This window comes from Gopherus evgoodei, chromosome 2 (genome assembly GCF_007399415.2).
Source record: "Gopherus evgoodei ecotype Sinaloan lineage chromosome 2, rGopEvg1_v1.p, whole genome shotgun sequence".
Taxonomy (NCBI): domain Eukaryota; kingdom Metazoa; phylum Chordata; order Testudines; family Testudinidae; genus Gopherus; species Gopherus evgoodei.
Window position 1 is genome coordinate 247,555,221 of NC_044323.1, and position 20,887 is coordinate 247,576,107.

A 20,887-nucleotide genomic window follows, 5' to 3' on the forward strand; every position below is an offset into this window, starting at 1 on the left:
CTCCCAGCGCTGCATGTAAACCACTTCCTCTACGGGTGTAGCTTGCAGCGTTGGGAGCCGCGCTCCCAGCTCTGCGGCACTGATTACACTGAGGCTTTACAGTGTTGTATCTTGCAGCGCTCAGGGGGGTGTTTTTTCACACCCCTGAGAGCGAAAGTTGCAGCGCTGTAACGTGCCAGTGTAGCCAAGGCCTGAGTATATTTCCCAGGCCTGAAGAAGGGCTCTGTGTAAGTTTGAAAGTTTGTCTCTCTCACTAACAGAAGTTGGTCCTAAGGAAGATCTTGGCAGCTGCATTTTGTATGGACAAGATTGGGGCAACTTGCATGTCAGAGAGGCCTAAAAGAAGGTTGTTACAATAATCAGGACAGGAGATTGATGAAGGCCTGGATGACAGACTTAGCAATAGGGTTGGAGACAGATAATTTTTTCTGATGCTTTCTTTTGAAATGTCTGACACCACTACCGTGAATGATCATTTTCACTCACTCATAGACAGCGTGGGCAATCCATGTTGGCTTCTCTTTCTGTTTCCATGCCCACTTTTTAACTGGTCTCTTTGTAGAAGGGATAACTCATGAGGTGCTTAAACGATCTGAAGAATGGAAACAAAGTGCTCAGTACCTTGGAGTCTCAAGCCCTGTCTGAGCAACTATAACAGATAGAAAATGTTGACTATACTATTTACCCAGAGCAAGTGGTGAGCAGATAGCGTATCTTTACAAAAAAGTGTGAGTGCTCAAGAATATAAGGTAATTGGACAAAGCATGCATGCATGTATGCTGGGAATGGAAAAGAAGAAAGGCTACCAAGCAGGGGGTAAAGGTAAGTAATTTCCCTCTTTTTTCTCTTTTTTTTTTCTGTTTGCCTCCTTTATTCTTTCTCTCATACCATTCTTGTTTTCTTTTTTGTGAAAAAAAGTGAAGCAGCACATCCTTCGCCAGATTCTGGAAGCATTCTTTTATAGGGGAAACTCTTCTCCCACTTCCTATACCAATTTGGTTTTCTGAGAAGTTGACAGGTACAGTGGTTGCCATTAAAATGTCATCATTTTCCAACATTTACTATACAGTGCATCAGAGATAAAATAGTGATTCCTTATATTTAGACTAGGACATAGATATAGTATTTCAATTATTGCCTGGAGTTATCTGTTGATATATATTGATAATTTGTATGCTGCTTGCCAACTGCACTTTTGAAAAAAAACAATGCTGTAGAATAGGATAAAATATTGAGCAACCAAATATTGTCTTTTGATTGTCCAGCAATAATAGGCCTGTTTCCACTCTCCATTATGCTGGTTTAAATCAGAAGTAACTCCATCAAAGTCAATAGATTTACACTGGTATAAATACTGTGTAACAGATCAAAATCAAACCCACTTAATTTCAGTGGTTTAGTATCAGCATTGTATGACTCTATGTAAAGGGAGAAAGAGCCAGCCTTTGAGTTTGTTGTTGTTGTTTTGTTTTTATAAACTCTGAAATTATCATCTTGTAATTAATGAATCCTTTACATACTGTGCTTTTGTTGTTGTTGCATTCATTGCTTCTCAGGCTACCTCTCTTGAGAGTATACAAAGTTTCCAGAGCTCTATTTTTGTAATCTAAAGTGGTTATTCTTTCAGGTCTGATGCTGCAACTGTAATTTTAATTTATCAATCTGCCATTCAGTGAAATGCTGTAACAACATTTGAAAAGCTTAAATCCGTCATTTATCCCTATACTTGTCAATGACACTCTTCTGCACTTGTCAAACTGAGTTAAATGGCACTCCTGTGACCTGTGCAATATTACCAATAAATTGGATAATCAATCAATCATGTATGTGTACAGTTTGACAGGAGTATCCTGAATACATTGCATTCAGAACAAATTTTTAAGGGGCAGAAGCTCATTACTCTTGAGCTAAAAAAATACTCTAGTGGCATCAAGGCTGGCCTCACTTGCTCTATCCAATTAAAGGACACCTTGGGAAATGGTAAGGTAGAAAACTTTTTCATTTCTTTGGTCTAATGTTCTCCTGGGGAAAATGTAAGAAATTGGAGCTTACATCAGATGACCGAAAAAATAGTTTACCGAGTGGGCAGAAAGACATGGAAACAGTAAGTAGATTTATTTAGGATTCTTGAACTAGAAAAGTAATGATGCAGCATTTGGTTTCTAAAAGCATTGAAACAGGCACAGTTGCATGCATTGTGCACACACGCACAACAGGCATTTTTGAGCAGGAACACTAGTAATACTTAGCACTTATACAGCATGTGACATTCTCTGGGCTACATTTCCATTAGAGATCCAGCCCTTTTGCACCTCTCATGCACCCTATGCTGCTCTGACACGGGGGCCAATTGTTTCTCCGAATCAGAGAGCCTTATCACTGATGTTCTTGATATGCCCTGAGTGGAGTTCCTCTGCTGGGAAGAATCTGTTCCTTGGTGTGCTTTACAAGCTTTGACTAATCCTCACAAATCCCAGGGAAGGGCCTAACGTTGCATACTCCACTTTGAAAAATGGGGCCTAAGTGGCTTGTTCAATATTCTTGCTGGTCACCAGGCTCAGGATTTTCCCCAATCACATTTTAGTGGCAAACTGCTTTCATCTTGTGAATGTGTTTCTGAATATGGAGTACAAATATTTCCTAATGGTACATACAACCAATGGATCCAACCAGCTCCCACAAAGTTAATGGGGAAACTCCTTTTCACTTTTCTGAGTGCCAGAATAGGGCCCTTATTAAATTTATACAGGCTTGCTAGAGCAGCTGTTTATTTAAAAGGTAGAATCGACTGAATTGTGCCTACAAATACGAAGGCAATAGAGAAACTAGCTTTGTTATTACATACAGGGTGCAGTTCCTGTGTGTTGGATTTTAAGAAATCCTTTTGATTTTCCCACAGAAATCAGAAATAGTCTACATAAATGACCATATCTCAGGAACGTGTGTTCCTTTGTGATCTCCAAACAAACCATGCTGATCTTGTCAATTTCCTTTGTAACAATTTGCCTTCCAGTCCTTCTAATTATTCCCTTCTTTTCCTAATCCAGACCTAAAGGGAAATCTTAGAACTTTTGAAATGATTACCTGGGTCTTTCCAGCCTTAATTTTATACACATAAATTAGTATTTACATATTGGACCCTTTGATTTGTCTAAATTTGCACAAACAATTAAAATTGGCCAATAATTTAAATTTCCAGGCAATCAGCTAATTTGAAACTTTACCATCTCCAAGCATTTTGACTGGGGGGCCTTGCCTACTTGAAAAGGTGAACTGCACCACAGAAATAAGTTAAAATTACATTTTCTATAATTCCTTTTTGTCCTCTGGCACTTTCTGGTTTCCTAGAAACCTTCCAGAATGTTAGTTTGAGAAATCACTAATGACTGTCCCTTGACAGTAAGTATGTCAGCAAAAAGCAGACTCTAAAGACTGTTTTCTGTTTATCCCCAGAACATATGTAGCATGAGCTGCAAAATAAGTTTCTCTCAATGTGTCTCAGCTCTGACAAATGGGAGTGTCTCTATTATAGAGATGGTAATTGAGTCCCCCTGCTCCTTCAGTCTTTGGCCTCAGTGGTGAGCTTGTCAATTAATATGCTAATTACTGCCAATTGTATTGCTGTTTTTGTGGGATTTGGACTCCTGTCCACTAAGAACTGGAGTGAGATCTCCAATTTATTTCAAATAGACCACAGAAAATCAATCGGGTGGCACTGGCTTTTAGTAACTACCAGCCTAAGATGGATTCAGCTTGACAGTTTAGAGGTGAAAGGCTGTATATTGCATTGTTAATTCCCTACATAGGTCAAACAGCTCCCCAACTAAATTTTTTACTGCAATTTTTAATATTTAGATGTCAGTTTAACTTAGGCTCAATCCCTTTTTTTATTGAAAAGGATACTATTTTTTGCAATCATTCTGCGTCAGAGGAGAAATGATTTTACAAATGACTGAATTACTAGTTTAAATCATTGTGTTGACAAGTACCTCCTAAAGACAGTTGGATTGAAAGAATATTGTTTTAGTATTGAATATTTTTATCAAGCATTGACAACAAAGGAGCAATTGATGGTGTTAGTGGTGATAGTGCTGTCAATTGTATTAAGATGCATTGTGCCTGTTTTATAAAGATTTACTCAATTTGCAAATAAATCTCTGTACTGAAGAAAAAAAGGGATATTAGCTACAGGGTAAATCACATGCAGGATTCAATCTCTTACTGCAATAAAATTACTGAAAACAAATTTTGCTCTCCATTACTCCACTGAGGTCAATTGAGTTGTCTAAGTTTTAAAGTAAATGAGAGCAGAATTTGATCCTAGTTTATAAAATGTTTTGCTGCCACAGAATGTTCATCACAAAAAGAACAATATCCTAATTTAAATAAGAGCTTAATAATTAATAAATCTAATCTTACTTCAAAGGTACATAGAAAGGCATAATTTTGCATTTTCTTGACTGAAATACATAGAACTCCTGATACTCAACTTTCATGTGCCTGTGCTCAATATTATACGTGAAAATCTGGCCCTAAGGGAATCCTTTATTCTTAAAGACTGCAGAATTTAAAGTGGAATGTGGTTTAAAAATACAGCATCTCCAGCAGCAGCCAACCAATTCCAGCAGGATTTTTTTTAAGTGATGTTGAGCTTAACAGGAATTCATCTTACTTTTTCATTGATGAGTTTTATTTGGGCTCAAAGTGAGCATTACATGGTGTTTTACTGTGTCTTTCATTTTGTTAGTAGCATTATGCAGTGCTGTTGTTAATGCTGCAGAGATGGCATATATTTGTGGGTAGGTTATCAGCCAGTTTTCAGTACCATTATGAAACTGCTGATTCCTCCAGTCCACAGGATTGTTTAAACCTCTCTCTGCTTCCAGCTCGCTGTATATTTGGTAAGCTAGACAGTACAAGTGAATGCCTGCAGCATCTGTTACACAACTTTGTTGGTTGCTAAGGAATAACTCTCAAGAGGTTAAGAGCCCTGCAGTCACTTTGATCTTTGGGCCAATGGTCATCTGCTAATTTGCAGCTTCATGTTCTGTAGTTTAGCACTGACTAAATCATTGTGACTGACTGTTGGCATGGAAAAGTGTGAGCAATTAAGGCTGTAGCTGGGGAGAATATATGGGTCTCTTATAGTGTCATCTCATTATTACAGTATTGTCAAGCATTGAAAAATCATGAATCAGCTCCCTCCAAAATCATGAAATTGACTTGAAAATCATGAGGGTGTTTAAATAACACATTTTGGATTCTTTTTAATTTTGAGCCTTCTCAGGTACACATGGTTCATATTTTCAATCTCTTATCGACAACCACGTGGGCTAGAAACTTACTGTGATGAACTGGGGCTATGTCAGTACATCTTATGAATTCTGATTGATAGTGTGAAGTGGTATTATGAAAAACTTCTGTATAATGAGTGCCTATATATATATGTGGATCCACCATCACTGACAGATGCAATAGCAGGAGCACACCAGACAGAGATCCAATGGGGGTGGTGCTTCGGTCTCAAAGACCCTATTCAAGTGCAAACACCTAAAGGATAATGAGCAGCATCCTTGGAAAACCAGTGTAGCTGACTCCTCTGAAGTGATGGAGGAAGGAAGGAGCTGTGGAAAGTTATCCAAAAGACAGAACAACGGTGGCCAGGAGTTTAAATAGCAAGCTATGCAGGAATGGAGGAAGCCAGACAGAAAGAACAAGCATGAGGCAGGAGAGAGCAAGGTCTCACAAAGTGGGGAAGGGACTTCATGAGTGAGAGAGGTCACCCCACATGTAACACTCTGCATGAGTTGAGAACACCTTACCTGCTTGCCTGCCTTCTTTGCACCAAGATGGTCCCCAAGGACTCACAAAAGAAGGGCAAGCTAGTGAGGACATAGCAGTTTAAGACATTTATTCTTTTGTCTGATCCGTACTCTCCTGAGCTCTATGTGGTTAAGGAAAAGAATATTAATGTGTTAGACTCTGGACGAAGTGTGTGTTTTATGCTTGTGTGCCCCTAAGAGTAGCTTTACACTGTCTACCAGAAGTTTCACATCTTTGGGGCAGAGTTCTGTGACAGGGGTGTGTTTAAGTAGCTGAATATCTTGGGGGATCAGTGTTAGTCCTTGGGCTAAGAGCAGGTGGGCTGAGGAGCCCCATTTCTGAGATGAGATAGCAGACTAAGTCTGTGCCCAGAAATGTCCCACAAAGAACAGAGGATGATAGCACATAGATGTCACTCCTAAAGTGCCATAGACATTTTTGGGTAACTGTATTGCTACTATAAGTTTTTAAAACATGGGATTTAATAATATGGCATTCATAGCTCCCTGTTCAAAGACTCAGTTAAACAAGCTTTCTCCAGGAAACTAATCACAGGTTGGGAAGGGCGGGGTGTAAAACGCAATTCATTCCCTCCCTCTGGGGGTTGCCCAAATTGCTGCATTGTAGCCTCTCCATCTCTACTGTTCCAGCCTATGGAGTGAAGTAGCATCTGCAGTTGCCTATACCTGGTATGCAAGTGATTACAGCTACTCAATTGCCAGATGTGTGAATCAAATGGCCTCCTTTGCTCCATCCCAATGGCACTTCTCTGCTTATCTGTCTGCTACCAGTGTATAACATCCTTCAGCAAATGGAGGGTGTGCAAAGACCTCTGTACAGATGCTGCACTTGGACCTTTCTCCATGCACCAGTGCAGTAGGATTTAGTTAGCATAAAGGGCCTTGAATGAGCCTTCTATTTTAGGGTGAATTTCACTCACAGTACACAAAACAGTCTTGACATGGAAATAGGTAACCCTGGGTAGCCTATCAGAGAACGCCTCTACTTTTTAAGTCAACTGCTGGTGTTTCTCAGGATGAAGATTAAAACTAGAGAAAAACATGTACTCCTTCTTTCTGTGTGATTTTACTGCAGTTGTTGAAATTTTGGACCCAATAAAAGATTATTACAATCAATGTGGTATTTTGGTCAGTAAGACCAGAGTGTGACAGTATAAAAATCTTTTGATATAACTAAACAAGTTTTTTTTTTAAAACAACAAAACTAAGAGCTCAGGCAATCACCAACAACAATTAGCAATTTAATTATTTTTGTCTAATTTTGAAATTCCAAAATAGTTGCTCTATATTTCTACAGATTTGTGGCATGGCGTAAAGAATGGAATATTGAGCTCTTTGTTTACAAACCCAGAGACATGGAGATTAAGATTGCATTTCAAGCTCAGATGACTATGAAACAGAGCAAAGGAATGGAATTTTCAGATTGTTGATTTGTTGCGTAAAACCAGTTTTCCCAAAAGCACAGATGTGAATGGTCACCTCAGATTACTCACTAAATTGAAATAAACTATCTCTTTAGATGCCAACATTTAAAGAATATTTAAAATAATATGAGGAACTCTGTCTGGCTGAAATTCACATAGGTGTGAAGTGTCAACTCAAGGTACCCTCTACACCAGTCCAGCAAAGCTCTTAAGCCTGTCCTTAACTTTAAGCATATGAAGCAGCCCACTGAAGTCTTGCATGCTTAAAGTAAAGGATAGGCTTAAGTGCTGTTCTAGATCAGGACCTCAGTCACATGATAGGGCAATGCAAAGGCAAGTCACTGGCAGAAAGTCCATGCAGGTCTCTCTATGCTAGAGTGGATGGTGGTAATGGATGTAGGAAAAGAAGAACGTGGCAGAGCCCATACCATCTAGGTCAGAATCTGGAATTCCCACTCCAATGGAAATTCCAAAATTTCAAAACAATTCGTTACACATCAGAATGAAAACTCACAATTTTGAAATTTCCCATGGAATGGGAGGAGTCTGCAATTTTCTTTTTAAAAAACAGAACAACATTCCCCTTTTGGCATATTCCAAATGAAATTGATGAGGCTCCCAGTCCTCTGGCTGCCTGCCTGGCAGGTTACCAAGAAACCAGACTCTCTGACAGTCTTGGCTTGAGCTGGGGCTCCCAGGGCTTTCAGGGCTCTACAGCAGCCCATGAGGTAAGGAAGTTGGAAAGAAACCTGGCAGGTCCCTTTTCCGGGTTTCCAGTAGAAGAGTCAATAAAATCAAGATGTTCCTGCAAAATGTGGGGATTTTGACAAATCAATATTTTCCAATAGATGAGATGTGCCATTGGAAATTTTCTGACCAGCTCCAAAAACTCTATATTTCTGAGAAGTCAGTACCCATCACACCCCACACAAGCAGTACAGAGGGACCGCAGCCATGAGTCCATCCCCATACTCTAGAGCAGCAACTGCCTCGGGAGCAGAAATTCAAATCTTTGCCTTAGCCTTGGTTTGTGGGAGTGGATTTTGCCACATCAGCTCCACTGCACTTCATCCATGTAAAACCTAGTTATCTGGTCTTTATGCAGGTAAATTAAATTCACCCCAAGTGACAGGTTTTCATGATGTTTTGGACAGGCCTTTTAAATTAAATTTATCCTTTTTCCCCTCTCTTTCTCTCTCTCTCTCATTAAATTATCTTTTGTCCTCCACATAAAACCATAATGCAATTAAATATTAATTTCAGACTTATTTTAGCTGTTAATCATGTAGTCAATTAAAAATGTTATGCTGGAGCAGGGTTTCTCAAACAGGGGTCACTGCTTGTGTAGGGAAAGCCCCTGGCAGGCCGGGCCAGTGTGTTTACCTGCCCTGTTCGCAGATCTGGCCGATCGCGGCTCCTACTGGCCACGGATTGCTGCTCCGGGCCAATGAGAGCTGCTGGAAGTGGCGCGGGCTGAGGGACTTACTAGCCACCACTTCCAGCAGCTCCCATTGGCCCAGAGCAGCGATCCGTGGCCAGTGGGAGCCATGATTGGCTGGACCTGGCCGGGCAGGTAAACACATTGGCCCGGCCAGCCAGGGGCTTTCCCTACACGAGCGGCAACCCCTGTTTGAGAAACTCTGTGCTAGAGAATGGATGTAAATAAAACAATAGCTTTTCTACCTCTGATTTCCACGTGCCCTTAATCTTGTAGAATGGCTAGAGACTGAAAGACAAAATAAAAGATGGTGGTTACATTTAGAAAACCTAGTCCAAGGCCTTACAGAGTAGTTTGCTTTAATTGCAAAAGAGAGCTTAAACAATATGGTCCCTACCCACAGCAAAGTACTTGAAAAACATCTTAACAGTGTATGCATTAGCTGTATTGTAAATAAGGATAACATCTTGGTGTTCAGGAGCAAAACCAACAGCTGCTGTTTTGCCTAACAATGGGTAAAAGGTGGGGCCTGGGTCTCTGTACAAAGCCTGAATAAATTTGCACAGAAAGCCATCACAAGGGCTAGGGAGAAGGAAATCTACCCTCAATCCATATTCAGGTTGTGAGGCACTTTTACAGTTAGATTATGGCCACTGCTGTGGCTTGCTGAGCTCTCCTGTTTATGGGGCTTTTGGCCAGCACACAAGTTCTCCTCACGGAGCCTCAGTCTTCACAACACACCCTCTCTCCCCTGGCCTGTAGCTGCCTCACAGAAAGAGACTCCTTGGAACTTGGCTCTGTGTTGCACAAGGGAACTCTGGAGTCCTCGTGTATGGTCTTTCCTTAGGGTTGAGTGAATAATTCATGGCATGAGCTCCTGGCATGTTTTGGGGTTTGGTTTTCATTGTTTCAGGCTTTCATTTTATTTCCCCTCTTTGTTTCCTCCTCCTCCTTCTGCCATTATCCCCCTTTTCAGTGGCAAAAGGGAGCAGGGGAGGATGGAGTCTAGCCCTTTGCTAGGTCATTAGCAGTAACAAGGACCAGGTACAATAATATGTCTAAGGATCCTATCTAAAATGTTGGGATGGAGCCCTCATCTAAAAACTTACCCACTCCCAGGTTTTAGGAATATAAACCACACACACACACACACACACACACACACACACACACACACACACACACACACACACACACACACACACACACACCATCTTTATAGTTGTTTCTTCCCCATTCACAAGCACTCACCAGGAGTCTTTAAGAATATGAAACCACAGATACTTTTTATTTGGGGGGAAACAAGATAACCATCTATTTTTATAATAAAATGAAATTATAAAACCTAAAGGGTGTCTGAGGAGCATGGGCAACCCTCAAGTCTCCCTTATTAATTAACCAATTTGTTGGGGTTCAGAATTCTTTATTCACAAAACAACCCTCGCCCACCTAAACTCACTTGTGATTAGACTCAGGAGTTGTCAAATGGGTGCCAAATGGTGGTTCTGTTCAGCCTGTCTGCTTCAGACAAATTAGAGGACTGGACCAAAAGAAACCTGATGAGGTTCAACAAGGACAAGTGCAGAGTCCTGCACTTAGGACGGAAGAATCCCATTCACTGTTACAGACTAGGGACCGAATGGCTAGGAAGCAGTTCTGCAGAAAAGGACCTAAGGGTTACAGTGGATGAGAAGCTGGATATGAGTCAGAAGTGTGCCCTTGTTGCCAAGAAGGCTGATGGCATTTTGAGCTGTATAAGTAGGGGCATTGCCAGCAGATCGAGGGATGTGATCATTCCCCTCTATTCAACATTGGTGAGGCCTCATCTGGAATATTGTGCCCAATTTGGGCCCCACATTACAAGAAGGATGTGGAAAAATTGGAGAGAGTCCAGTGGAGGGCTACAAAAATTATTAGGGGGCTGGAGCACATGACTTATGAGAAGAGACTGAGGGAACTGGGATTGTTTAGTCTGCAGAAGAGAAGAATGAGGGGGGATTTGATAGCTGCTTTCAACTACCTGAAAGGGGGTTCCAAAGAGGATGGATCTAGACTCTTGTCAGTGGTGGCAGATGACAGAACAAGGAGTAATGGTCTCAAGTTGCAGTGGGGGAGGTTTAGTTTGGATATTAGGAAAAACTTTTTCACTAGGAGGCTGGTGAAGCACTGGAATGGGTTACCTAGGGAGGTTGTGGAATCTCCTTCCTTAGAGGTTTTTAAGGTCAGGCTTGACAAAGCCCTGGCTGGGATGATTTAGTTGGGCATTGGTCCTGCTTTGAGCAGGGGGTTGGACTAGATGACCTCCTGAGGTCCCTTCCAATCCTGATATTCTATGATTCTATGATTCAGTCCCAGGATGTCTGGCCCCACTCCAATCAGTGCTTGCCAGATCTGCAGATCAGTGCAGTCAGTGCTTGCCAGTTCTGGATCCGCAATCAGCTCGGTCAGACCTGCTACTTCCAAGGTCTGGTTCAATGAAATCTGCAACATCTGCATGGCTGCTGGCTCAAAGTCAGCTTCACACAAGGCCCAGAGTCCCTGGATGGGAAACCCAGAGCAAATCAAGACTTCTAAGCAGACTTTTTTTTTTTTCTGATCAGCTCTGCAAACAAAGATTGTCCAAAACACATCCTACATGGGGAAGAGCCATCCCTTATAAAACACCTACTGTTATGTTTCCAGTGTTGTTTTTTTCTGCACACATTTTCTTCTATTTCTTCATCATTTCTAAATCCCGCCCACTCTCCTTTTCCTTTTCTAGTTTCTTGTCTAAATCATCTATTTTTTCCTTTGATAATTTCTGTATCTTCTTCCCTTTTATTCCTACTCTCCTGGCTCACTTCATAACGAGATTCACCCCCACTTACTTGCAATAGTTTATCCTCTCAGGCAGCTGAAGCAATGTATGTTTTGTCTTCCCTGACCTTGACGACTACCTGCAGTAGCTGGGAGAGTAAAATATCCCCTGCAGCTCATTTTGTTGTGTGCAGACCTTTTACCAGCTCCTCGGTCTTCTTTTTTCTGGCCACTCTGATAGACTTCATTACTGACACTTGCTACAGTGGCAAGAGGTGATTATTGTGACTGGGATACTCGGGAATGACCATGTTAAATTGACTTTGCACTTCCCATCTCAAACATGGTTGTTCTCTAGGCCTTTCCAGTTCCCACCTGCATTTATTTCCCTGGATGTCTCCTTAGTCATTATGCCTCCAGACAGTTTCTTCCCATGTCTCTCAAAGTGGCATGTATTTCCCTTTCAAAACCTAAAGGAACGGCATGAAAACAAACCTCAGGGAGAAGTTAGTGTTTGTAAGATATGTCATCTGTTTTCCTAGAATTGCTTCTCTTTCTCCTTGTATATGTTCAGGGTTTTTTCAGTTAGAAGGGTCAGACAGCAACTGTCCTACCATCTCATGTTCTCATGGGTCAAATGTTTTCATCCCTTGCCTGTTGTTCTTAATTACAGGCATTTTTGACTCTTGCACTTGTTTTCTGACTTTCCCAGGACAATGGATAACCTAGATGGACACAGAAAGAGGGAAGAGGAAGGCCACAGATTTGGAGTCCTAGCCTCATTTGAGCCCTAAGAATTATTCTAATAGTCATCTAATCACAGAGCTGTTATGCTGTATTAATTTCTTTCCATATGTGCTGCCAGCTTCTTTCATTGCTATGTGCAGGAACTGTTAATAATTCACATTCACAAATCTACAATAGCATGGTAGTATGCAAAATGCATCATATCAGATTTAGAAATGACCGTGCTAAATCCTTTTAATGCATTAACAATTATATAAATTTGGGTGGCTGGAAACAGTGTTCAAACGTTTTTGATTGTGAAAATAAATTAGTATTACAATAATACCACAAATATTTTAATGAAAATAATTTTTCTATATGCGAGTTCATTACTGCTGTTTGTGTTCTTTCTACAGAGGTTATATCTTTGATTATGATTACTACAGAGATGATTTCTACAATCGGTACGTGCGGTTTTATTTCTACAGATCCTACACAGTTTTCACTATTTATTTATAATGCTGTCACATAATTAATTTAGAGAGGGTTTGGGTTTTAATTTTACACAATATTCATATTTAATTATCTTTATTGCATATTGAGGGAAAAACTCTAGGAATAAACTCAATTTAGGATGAGATTTACAGAAAACTTTGAAGATTCATCCCCCCACTCCCCATGTCCTCCCATTTTTTCACGTTAAGCAGTTCTGTTGGTGTCCTGACTCTCTGAAAGCCCTTTTTTTGAGCTTTTCCTTTACTGAAAAATTAAAGGATATAAAAAGAAAAGCCTGTGGTTTCTTATCCCTGCAGAGTTCTCCCCAATATGATTTCTCTGGGATACATTGTAGATGTGGAAGTTCTTTAAGTATGAGAGTTTGAAAAAGTGTTTGCCTTGATGTTTATATTTGTGAAATGTCTCCTGAGAAATGTGTTCTTTCAGGCCTCTCTCTAGAAAGCTGAAGAGATCTGCTATCATGTAATTATTTGCATACACTATTTTGTGGCAATTACAGCAGTATAGTTTCAGATAGGGTATGCAGAACAGAGGAGGGTCATTTTTTTACAGCACCTTGCACGAAGAACAGACCAACAGTGAGTGAGGAGGTCTTAATGCCACCTTTGTTCCCTCCAAATTCTCTCTTGATCCAGGGTCTTCCCATCCCTTGGTGTGAGTCCGAGCAGTACCAAGTGTTACCTCAAGTGCTACCTCGCATAGCTGCCTTTTGTGCTCTTTCACTATACCTCTTCCCTCCTGTTTATAAGCCTGCCTCCAGCACATGCCTACACTGCGGCTGCACAGGAGGCTAGCGTGGGACTGCTCTGCCATCACTATGCCTGCAGGGGAACCCCTTTATTCAGGGCAAAGGGAACAAAGCAGGAACAGAATTGGGCCCTGAAATTTTAGGGAGAAAACAAATGAAGGGATAATGTGTCCTGTAAATCTATACTTGGAAGCATTTTAGAAACAAAGACATTTTCATCCAATAGGCCAACTGTGCTGGTTCCTTTGTGGCTGTTTGTTTTGCATCCCTTACTCCAGTGTTTCCCAAACTTGGGATGCCGCTTGTGTCAGGAAAGCCCCTGGTGGGGCGGGCTGGTTTGTTTACCTGCCGCGTCCGCAGATCCGGCTGATCACAGCTCCCACTGACCATGGTTTGCCACTGCAGGCCAATGGGAACTGCTGGAAGTGGCAGCCAGTATGTCCCCCAACCCACACCACTTCCAGCATCTCCCATTGGCCCAGAGAGTGAACCACAGCCAGTGGGAGCCATGATTGGCTGGACCTGTGGATGGGGAAGGTAAACAAATCGGCCTGGCCTGCCAGAGGCTTTCCCTACACAAGCAGCATCCCAAGTTTGGGAAATACTGCCTTACTCAATTACTCTAACACCTCAGGCAGCACTGAAAGTGGTGGACATTTGGAACTGCGAGCCAGCACTTCATCATAGTCCCACTGGTAATAGTATAGACCCTGGTAATAGTATAGTGACCTTGTCCTAAGAGAGGTTAATTTGTGGTGTTTTCACATTCCCTGGTTTGTTGCTCTGAATTTCTTGATTGGAGTTGCTATGATGGTACAAGCATTTCACAAAGTACTTTTTTGTGACTGATTCTCCGCAAGCATGAAAGTTATGTGACTTCTGCAACTCTATAGAGGATTCAGTAATCTAGGTGTAATACAAAGGCAACAAGAATGATTGGAGATAAGAAATATGAAGACAGATTGAAAAGATTGGGAGTGTTTAATTTAGAGAAAAGATGAATGAGGGGGAATGTGATAGAGGTATACAAAATAGCGAGTAGCCGAGAGAGAAAGCATGGTGTAGAACTGGGCACTCCTATTTACTGTTTCTCTTCAGACAAGAACAAGAAACAGTCTATGGTCTTGCCTGTGGTGGCTGGAGTTAGCTTTCCAACACAACCAGGCTATTAGCCACTAAAGTGCTCTTCTCTGGCCTTTGCCTTGCAGGTTAACAACCGGTGTACTCCAATCCCTTTGATTCATTCCTCTGTGGTATCCAGTCCCTGCCCTGACACTGGTTACTCACAGAAATTCCAGATCCTTTGCCCCAGAGGAGCAGTGTACTCCAGTTTAAACTTAAATCCCATTCCTATATAACAATCACCACTTTTAATAAAAGGGATATTTAAGAAAGAATGGAGAGCTAACTAGAAACAAGAGTGAGTGGTGGAAACAAATGGTTATGATCCAAAACAAAATCATAAAAAGCAAAGCTGGGTCTACTCTTATTAAGAGTTACCTTTCTTATCTAATAATAGGTTTTCCATTACAAAGTTCAGTCTGTTACAGAGCTAGCCAGCTTCACAGGAGCCAGGAGCCAATTTTTCATGAGAACATCTCAGCTCCCCAAGATGTGTTCTCAGTGAAAGGATACAGGGTGCCTTTCTCCACCCTGTGTGATACCAAAAGTGTCTTTTATCTTTATTCATAGGGTGGTTGTCTGGTGTAATGTTCCTTCTTTTGCCTTCAAGGGGTTGCGATTTTTTGTGGTTGTCTCTGATTGTTTTTCATTCATAGTCTTGGGATGAAGCAAAGTTAGACAACTGAGCTTTGCATTACATCACCGGCTAACCAGGGTAGGGCAACTCCCTTGAATGGGCCATTAGCTGGACATATGATCTTGTGGTGACTATCTCTTACTCCAAGTCCATAAAGCATATTTCAATATAATTACATTCTTCCTTAAATATTACCCATGCATACATCTCACAATGATTATGAATCTTGACAAGTTAGCTTTCTGTAGACCTTAATCTTTATGGATAAATGTCCTGCAAGACATGTTTAATGTAGTGAGTTTGTCATGTCTGAGGGGAGAGTTGTTTGCAAAGAACGGGGGGATACTTTGCCAAAGAGCCTCTGTGTCACACCCAAATTCTAACTGTTGGAGATTAGGTAGAAAATTCCAATGTGGACAGGTAATTCTAGAACAGTCCACTACATATATCTTACACCTCTGTTGAAACTTTGTATACTGGTCACCATCTATCAGGATAGTGGTGCACTGGTTGGATCCCATATGGCAAGTCATATGATTTATAATTAGGGCCTTACCAATTTCATGGCAGTGAAAAATGTGTTACAGACCATGAAATAAGTCCTTCCCCGTGAAATCTGATCTCTTCCTTGCTTCTGGGAGTGCTCCAGCCAGGGGGCTTCCTAGTTGCAAGTCCTGGCTGGGCTGAGAAGGGAAAGGACTTGTCCTCCCCCTGCACAGCCGCTCTCTTTCAGGGGGAAATCAGACCCACCTCGAAGTGCCTCTCCCTGCTGCAGGAAGCTCCAGCCCTGGAGGTTCTGCAGCTGGAGGAGACTTCTGGAGGTGGGTCCGATATCCCCTGACTTGGGGAGCACCTCAGCCAGGGGGCTCCCAGCTGTGAGTCTCTGCTGGGATGGGGAGGGACAGGACTTAACATAACATAAGAACATAAGAACGGCCGTACCGGGTCAGACCAAAGGTCCATCTAGCCCAGTATCTGTCTACCGACAGTGGCCAATGTCAGGTGCCCCAAAGGGAGTGAACCTAATAGGCAATGATCAAGTAATCTCTCTCCTGCCATCCATCTCCATCCTCTGATGAACAGAGGCTAGGGACACCATTCTTTACCCTTCCTGGCTAATAGCCATTTATGGACTTAGCCACCATGAATTTATCCAGTTCCCTTTTAAACATTGTTATAGTCCCAGCCTTCACAACCTCCTCTGGTAAGGAGTTCCCCAAGTTGACTGTGCACTGTGTGAAGAAGAACTTCCTTTTATTTGTTTTAAACCTGCTACCTATTAATTTCATTTGGTGACCCCTAGTTCTTGTATTATGGGAATATGTAAATAACTTTTCCTTATCCACTTTCTCCACATCACTCATTATTTTATATACCTCTATCATATCCTCCCCTTAGTCTCCTCTTTTACAAGCTGAAGAGGCCTAGCCTCTTTAATCTTTCCTCATATGGGACCCTCTCCAAACCCCTAATCATTTTAGTTGCCCTTTTCTGAACCTTTTCTAGTGCTAGAATATCTTTTTTGAGGTGAGGAGACCACATCTGTACACAGTATTTGAGATGTGGGCATACCATGGATTTATATAACGGTAATAAAATATTCTCAGTCTTATTCTCTATCCCCTTTTTAATGATTCCTAACATCCTGTTTGCTTTTTTGACCACCTCTGCGCACTGCGTGGACATCTTCAGAGAACTATCCACGATGATTCCAAGATCTTTTTCCTGACTCGTTGTAGCTAAATTAGGCCCCATCATATTGTATGTATAGTTGGGGTTATTTTTTCCAATGTGCATTACTTTACATTTATCCACATTAAATTTCATTTGCCATTTTGTTGCCCAATCACTTAGTTTTGTGAGGTCTTTTTGAAGTTCTTCACAATCTGCTTTGGTCTTAACTATCTTGAGTAGTTTAGTATCCTCTGCAAACTTTGCCACCTCACTGTTTACCCCTTTCTCCAGATCATTTATGAATAAATTAAATAGAATTGGTCCTAGGACTGACCCTTGAGGAACAACACTAGTTACCCCTCTCCATTCTGAGAATTTACCATTAATTCCTACCCTTTGTTCCCTGTCTTTTAATCAGTTCTCAGTCCATGAAAGGACCTTCCCTTTTATCCTATGACAGCTTAATTTACGTAAGAGCCTTTGGTGAGGGACCTTGTCAAAGGCTTTCTGGAAATCTAAGTATACTGTGTCCACTGGATCCCCCTTGTTCACATGTTTGTTGACCCCTTCAAAGAACTCTAATAGATTAGTAAGACACGATTTCCCATTACAGAAACCACAGAAACCATGTTGACTATTGCTCAACAGTTTATGTTTTTCTATGTGTCTGACAATTTTATTCTTAACTATTGTTTCGCCTAATTTGCCCAGTACCGACGTTAGACTTACCGGTCTGTAATTGCCGGGATCACGTCTAGAGCCCTTTTTAAATATTGCCGTTACATTAGCTAACTTCCAGTCATTGGGTACCGAAGCCAATTTAAAGGACAGGTTACAAACCTTAGTTAATAGTTCCGCAACTTCACATTTGAGTTCTTTCAGAACTCTTGGGTGAATGCCATCTGGTCCCGGTGACTTGTTAATGTTGAGTTTATCAATTAATTCCAAAACCTCCTCTAGTGACACTTCAATCTGTGACAGCTCCTCAGATTTGTCACCTACAAAAGCCGGCTCAGGTTTGGGAATCTCCCTAACATCCTCAGCAGTGAAGACTGAAGCAAAGAATCCATTTAGTTTCTCTGCAATGACTTTATCGTCTTTAAGCGCTCCTTTTGTATCTCGATCGTCAAGAGGCCCCACTGGTTGTTTAGCAGGCTTCCTGCTTCTGATGTACTTAAAAAACATTTTGTTATTACCTTTGGAGTTTTTGGCTAGCTGTTCTTCAAACTCCTCTTTGGCTTTTCTTATTACACTCTTGCACTTAAGCTGCAGTGTTTGTGCTCCTTTCTATTTGCCTCACTAGGATTTGACTTCCACTTTTTAAAGGAAGTCTTTTTATCTATCACTGCTTCTTTTACATGGTTTTTAAGCCACAGTGGCTCCTTTTTAGTTCTTTTACTGTGTTTCTTAATTTGGGGTATACATTGAAGTTGGGCCTCTATTATGGTGCTTTTAAAAAGGACCCATGCAACTTGCAGGGATTTCACTTTAGTCACTGTACCTTTTAACTTTTGTTTAACTAACCCCCTCATTTTTGTATAGTTCCCTCTTTTGAAATTAAATGCCACAGTGTTGGGCTGTTGAGGTGTTCTTCCCCCCACAGGGATGTTGAATGCTATTGTATTATGGTCACTATTTCCAAGCGGTCCTGCTATAGTTACCTCGTGGACCAGCTCCTGTGCTCCGCTCAGGATTAAATCTAGAGTTGCCTGTCCCATTGTGGGTTCCCATACCAGCTGCTCCATGAAGTAGTCATTTAAAGTATTGAGAAATTTTATCTCTGCATTTCGTCCTGAAGTGAAATGTTCCCAGTCAATATGGGGATAATTGAAATCCCCCACTTTTATTGGGTTCTTAATTTTGATAGCCTCTCTAATTTCCCTTAGCATTTCATCATCACTATTACTGTCCTGGTCAGGTGGTCGATAATATTTTTATTAGAGCATGAAATTTCTATCCATAGCGATTCTATGGAACATGTGGATTCGCTTAAGATTTTTACTTCATTTGAATCTACATTTTCTTTCACATATAGTGCCACTCCTCCCCCTGCATGACCTGTTCTGTCCTTCTGATATATTTTGTACCCCGGAATGATTGTGTCCCATTGATTGCTCTCAGTCCACCAGGTTTCTGTGATGCCTATTATATCAATATCCTCCTTTATCAAAAGGCACTCTAGTTCACCCATCTTATTATTTAGACTTCTAGTATTTGTGTACAAGCACTTTAAAAACTTGTCCCTGTTTATTTGTCTGCCCTTTTCTGATGTGCCAGATTCTTTTTTATGTGACTGTTTATCATCTGATCCGGCCCTTACATTATCCTCTTCCGTCCTCTGTTCCTGACTATAACCTGGAGATTCCCTATCATCAGACTCTCCCCTAAGAGAAATCTGTGTCCGATCCACATGCTCCTCTGCAGCAGTCGTCTTTCCCCCATCTCCTAGTTTAAAAACTGCTCTACAACCTTTTTAATGTTTAGTGCCAGCAGTCTGGTTCCACTTTGGTTTAGGTGGAGCCCAGCTCTCCTGTATAGGCTCCCTCCATCCCAAAAGTTTCCCCAGTTCCTAATGAACGTAAACCCCTCCTCTCTACACCATTGTCTCATCCACGCATTGAGACTCTGAAGCTCTGCCTGCCTACCTGGCCCTGTGCGTGGAACTGGGAGCATTTCTGAGAATGCCGCCATAGAGGTCCTGGATTTCAGTCTCTTCCCTAGCAGCCTAAATTTGCCTTCCAGGACATCCCTCCTACCCTTCCCTATTTCTCGGTACCTACATGTACCACGACCATCGGCTCCTCCCCAGCACTACACATAGGTCTGTCTAGATGCCTCGAGAGATCCACAATCTTCGCACCAGGCAGGCAAGTCACCATACGGTTCTCCCGGTCATCACAAACCGATCTATCTATGTTTCTAATGATTGAATCTCCCATTACTAACAACTGCCTTTTCCTAGCAACTGGAGTTCCCTCCCCCGGAGAGGTAACCTCAGTGCGAGAGGCAACCCCAGCACCATCTGAAAGGAGGGTCCCAACTATGGGAAGGTTTACCTCTGCTCCCATTGACTGCTCTGTTTCCCTGGGCCTTTCTTCCTCCTCAACAGCACAGAGGCTGTCTGAGCGGAGGTGGGACAATTCTACAGTGTCCTGGAAAGCCTCATCAACGTACTTCTCTGCCTCCCTTAGCTCCTCCAGTTCCTCCACCCTGGCCTCCAAAGTCCGTACGTGGTCTCTGAGGGCCAAGAGCTCCTTGCACCACTGCACACATACACCACCCGCCCATAGGGCAGGTAATCATACATGCTACACTCAGTGCAATAAACTGGATAGCCCCCACTCTGCTGCTGGGCTTCTGCCTGCATTGTCTCCTAGTTAATGAAAGGGTGGTTTAAAGAAAGGGGTTTTAGAATATGGTTTGGATTACAGATTTGAAGGGGACTACAGGGGAACAGGTAGGACCGACAAGGGACCTCCCCTCCCTTCCCACTCCTCTTCCAAACTCCCTTGCAAAACTCCCTGTTAGCAGCCCCTGGTTGCTTATGCGCAGCTTTATAAAGCCCTGGCCTGAGTTAATGCCCCACCTACTGATTAAGGCTCAGCCAATTACCAGAGACTTCGAGCTTTCAAACCTTCCTTTGAAGCTCACGGCCTCCAACTGCCAGCCACAGCACATGGTCCTTCAAACCACCACACAAACAAACAGACTGACAAACACATGCTCAGCACACAGCACACAGCAAGTAACACCTACACACACTACAGACAGTAACTTACCCCACAGATGCTGTATTTGCTCCTCCTTCACCTGAAGAACTCCCTTGCAAAACTCCCTGTTAGCAGCCCTTGTTTGCAAGCTCCCTGGTCTCTTGTGCGCGGCTTTATAAAGCCCTGGCCTGAGTTAATGCCCCGCCTTCTATTAAGGCTCAGCCAATTACCAGAGGCTTCGAGCTTTCAAACC

General features: G+C 42.0%; 1 protein-coding gene across 4 annotated transcripts in view; it reads left to right on the forward strand.

Moving 5' to 3' along the window:
- RALYL (RALY RNA binding protein like) overlaps positions 1–20,887 on the forward strand; it is a 655,965-nt gene that overhangs the window by 583,304 nt on the left and 51,774 nt on the right. For all 4 annotated transcript variants that reach the window (XM_030553367.1, XM_030553368.1, XM_030553369.1 and 1 more), the window contains one exon: positions 12,644–12,691. In XM_030553367.1, coding sequence (XP_030409227.1) covers positions 12,644–12,691 — 48 coding nt within the window. The remainder of the gene's footprint in view (positions 1–12,643; positions 12,692–20,887) is intronic.